At 41.6% G+C, this 4383-nt stretch overlaps 1 protein-coding gene across 1 annotated transcript; it reads right to left on the reverse strand.

Annotated features, from left to right (window-relative positions):
• On the reverse strand, positions 1 to 3787 carry LOC137302364 (probable G-protein coupled receptor 139). Its single transcript, XM_067971998.1, has 2 exons — positions 3718 to 3787; positions 1 to 908 (listed from the first exon to the last, which is right to left on the reverse strand). Exons 1-2 carry the CDS (start codon positions 3785 to 3787, stop codon positions 1 to 3), a joined length of 978 nt encoding a protein of 325 aa, XP_067828099.1.
• Between the last annotated feature and the right edge of the window lie 596 nt (positions 3788 to 4383).

Genomic DNA, 4383 nt, shown 5'->3' on the forward strand with positions numbered 1-4383 from the left:
TTATTTAAATAATTTAACAATTAGAGTCAGTGGATATTTCACCATATTCTTTAACTCGTCTCTGAATTTACTCTGGGTCCCTGCATAAATAAACGGGTTTAGGCAGGAACTCAAAAGCTGAAGCATAAATCCGCTTTCCTCCAGAATAAAATTTGAATCATCGAAATTGGAACCTGAGAAATAACTAACGTTCGCAATTCGCACATAGAGGAAAGTTATAAGAAACAACAACCATAACAGGATGAGACTGCCCGAGATACAGAAGAGCAAAACGATGGATTTCCTCCGGTTCTCCATCTCTGGGTCACTCTGATTCTCAACGTTGCTGCGGACCTGGAGTCTTCTGCGGATTCTAATGGCCGCTAAAATGTGTCTGACGGTCTGAGCATTGAGCAATAAAATCACAATGAATGGGAGACAAGGGGTTAAAATGCGGTGAATCCAGTCAAATGCAGCCCATGCGGGTGAGGTGTAAAATATTAACTTGATGTTGCAGAACCAGGGTATGTTGTTAATTGTATACAAAGGTTCATATATAAAATACCAGAATGTATTTTTTAAACAGCTCAGGACACAGACCGTTCCGATAACCACAGCCGCCGTTTTCTCGGTGCAATATTTTGTTTTCAGCTTCTGGCAGCAAATGGCTACAAATCGATCAAAGGTGAACACGACCGTTACCCAGACAGAACTGTCTCTGATTGCATAAATTAACACAAAACTGAGAGAACAGACCGGAGTGATGGACAGGAAACTGAATGGGAAATAAATACCAACAATGCGGTTTAATATCACAGCCGTGATAATGACCAGGAGATCCGTCACCGCCATGGACACCAGGTAGGAAGTGATACATCTGGAGAGACCGCACCTTCCTCGGGACAGGATCACAATCACCGCCAAGTTAGCTGTAAGAGAGAAGGAGAGAGACAGAGCATGTGTACGTGTGTGAGAGAGAACAGGAGCGTTAATGATCCGACTCCCAGCAAAATAATCCAATTGACAGGATTCTGTGTGAAACTTATAGCTTTGACACTTGATCCTGAGTTGAAAACCGATCCTTACCCTCTGGACACCTGTATCTGTGCTAAAATAATCATCCGCATTGAAATCAGACAGGCCAAAGACTTCAGAATGTAAATGAATATAATAAAACATAATGGGAACAAGAAACCCATTAAAACCAATGCGGGAATGTCAAATAGACAAGAAAAGAAACAAATCTTAAAGAATCAGTAAAATGGTTCATAATAAATGCGAAGATTAGGTGACAGGAAAATAAACGTATTACAGAAGATTTTTTAAGAGAATCAATAATAAAAGAATTGACAATGAAACTGGAAACAACCAATAAAGTACAAAAAACTTGCATTTAAAACCGACCATGTCCTGTCGGAGCCCAAATCGCTCTCATCCGATGAATTCATAGAATCATAGAAAGTTACGGCACAGAAGGAGGCCATTCGGCCCATCATGTCCGTGACGACTGAAAAAGAGCTATCCAGCTTTATCCCCCTTTCCAGCACTCGGTCTGTAGCCCTGTAGGTTACAGCACTTCAAGTACACATCCAAGGACTTTTTAAATGAGTCGAGGGTTTCTGCCTCTCCCACCCTTTCAGGCACTGAGTTCCAGACTCCCACCACCCTCTGGGTGAAAATAATTTCTCCTCAGCTCCAGTCTAGCCCTTCTACCAATTACCTACAATCCAAGCTGTCGAATTATTCACTGTTGGAAACACAAACACAGCGCGGTCTAAGTTTGGAGCAAATCCAGATTCATTCATAAAACGGACACTTGTTACATTGTTTACATTTTTGTCAATAATTGGCTGCCCAATAATGTCCCTTCAATCAAGTCAGTTATTAAATTCAGTCGGGAATTATTTAATCACTGAATAATCTCAATCGATAAAGAACTTGTTGAAATTACTCCGTGCTGTAAATAATTATCAAAACGAAGACAAGTAAATGAATCATTTAATAAACCCAGTCAGTAATGAATAAATCCAGAGATTAAATTCAACCAGTCGCTTCACGATTATACAGTTACGTCTGTAATTGGTTGAATTATTAATACATCCAATCAGTATTACATATTTTTGATTTAATTTGCTTTAATTAATGAAACCGTAACTATCAGTGAACCATCCCGTATTGGTGTCTGGAATGCTGGCATCAAACGCAGAGAATTTTCACCCTGATGTTGCTGTTTAGCGGATCGCCAGCGGTTCCACTTCTTATTCATCTGTAGAGGCTCCGATATATCTTCAGGGGCAACTTCACAATTAGAGTGGAAATACCCTGAGTAAAAAGGAATGGTCTCGGTACCCGAGGGTTGAGAGCGTCTGTAGAACCGAACCCCACCACCAGTCAGTCTGCAGCAAGGAACAAAATAATTTCCTACATATCTTATAATAACGTGATAATACCACTCACAACACAACGGCAGCAATACAATATATTCTCTGATATAACAGAATACACCTTTCACAGTGCAGCACCAATAAACACAACATAACTACATATACACCGGAATAACAGTGGGATAATTCACCCACAGAAATAATGTTCATAACACAATAGAACTACATCTACACGGTGAGAACAGTGTGACAATTCACTTACAATAACACAATAGACCTACATGTACACCGTGATAACAGATGAAAACATTGTCTTCCTTTCAGCCACAAACTCCCTTCCCTCGCCATCGACTCCATCCCTGTTCCTGGCCATTTTCTGAGGCCGAACCAGACTGTTCACAATCTTGGCGTCCTATTTGACTCTGAGTGCAGTTTCGGACCCATATCCTCTCCACCACCAAGGTCACCACCTTCCACCTCCGTAACTACTGGTCTCTGCCCCTGCCTCAGCTCATCTGCTGCTGAAACCTTCATCCATGCTGTTGTGACCTCTAAACTCGACTCTTCCAATGCTCTCCTGGCTGGCCTCCTGCCTTGCACCCTCCGTAAACTTGAGCGCATCCAAAATTTTGCAGCTGGTATCATAACTCGCAACAAGTCCTGTTCACCCATCACCCCTGGGCTCACTGATCTACATTGGCTCCCTTTCCGACAACACCTCAATTTTAAAATTCTTATCCTTGTACTCAAATACTCAGCCTCGCTCCTCCCAATCTCTGTAGCCTCCTCCAGCCCTACAATCCTCCGAGATCTCTGCACTCCTACAGTAACAGGGCCAATAACACATCAGGTAGTGGTACTGGTAAAGCCGAGAAGCGCACAGTTAAAGGGGAGAAACGATACAGTTAAAGCAGAGAAATGATACCGTTTAAGGAGAGAAATTATACCATTGAAGGGGAGAAATGATACCATTAAAGGGATAAATTACACCGGTAAAGAGCAGAAATGATATAATTAAAGGTGACACATAAAAGGCAGATATTTATACTGTTGAAGGGGAGAAATTACACAGTCACAGGGGAGAAGTGATAGTAAAAGCGGCGAATTTATACATTTAAAGGGGAGAGATTGCACTATTATAGGGGAGAAATATTGGTAAAGGGGAGAAATTATACAGTTAAAGGAGAGAAATTATACTGTTAAAGAGAAGAAATTATACCGGTAAAGTGGAGAAATTATATCATTAAAGGGGAGAAACGATACAATTAAAAGGGAGAAACGATACCAGTAAACTAGAGCAGTGATACAGTTAAACAACGATTTCCATAACTAATAACTAACTACAATACTTTACCTGGAACACTGATAGCTGCAAGGATGGGATAATAAATGGCAAATAACAGTCCTTTAGGTGAACCGTGCATTTCTATCAGAAGCTCTGCTCTACATTCAAGGGTTGACACAGTTATACCTGATGTCAGCCTCCAGGGAGACAATTCGGTGCTTTGGTCTTTTATATTAATTACAGTAATTGATACAAACAGATTAGTGCAGCCGTTGCCAGGCTCGTGTTTTTGTTTTGATGAAATTGGATCTGACACAGCTCTAAAGTGAAATACCGAGAAACCACAGTATGATCCCGATTACATTTCTTCAGAAAAGATAATGAAAAGCTTGACAGGCAGCTGCCATTGGTGAGGGTGAGCCTTGTACACGAGGAAGACCCCGGGTTTAAACACCTCTTAATGCTGAATTAACAGATCTCAGCACAAGGTATAACTGATCAGAGACACTCTCCTTCTGCAACCGGAAAACGCAGCCAATTTCTCGATCCTGGTCGTACACCCACTTTAACCCACATCTCTGCGTATGATGTGGACAGGTCCAGTTCAGCACGGTTACATTCAGTGTGCAACGTGCCCAATTCAGCCCGAGCCATGTGCATTAACTCTACCTCCACTACCTGTGTGTGGTCAGGATACTTGTCCGACATCCAATCTTGGATGAGCCCCAATTTCCT

Source organism: Heptranchias perlo, chromosome 35 (assembly GCF_035084215.1).
Source record: "Heptranchias perlo isolate sHepPer1 chromosome 35, sHepPer1.hap1, whole genome shotgun sequence".
Taxonomy (NCBI): domain Eukaryota; kingdom Metazoa; phylum Chordata; class Chondrichthyes; order Hexanchiformes; family Hexanchidae; genus Heptranchias; species Heptranchias perlo.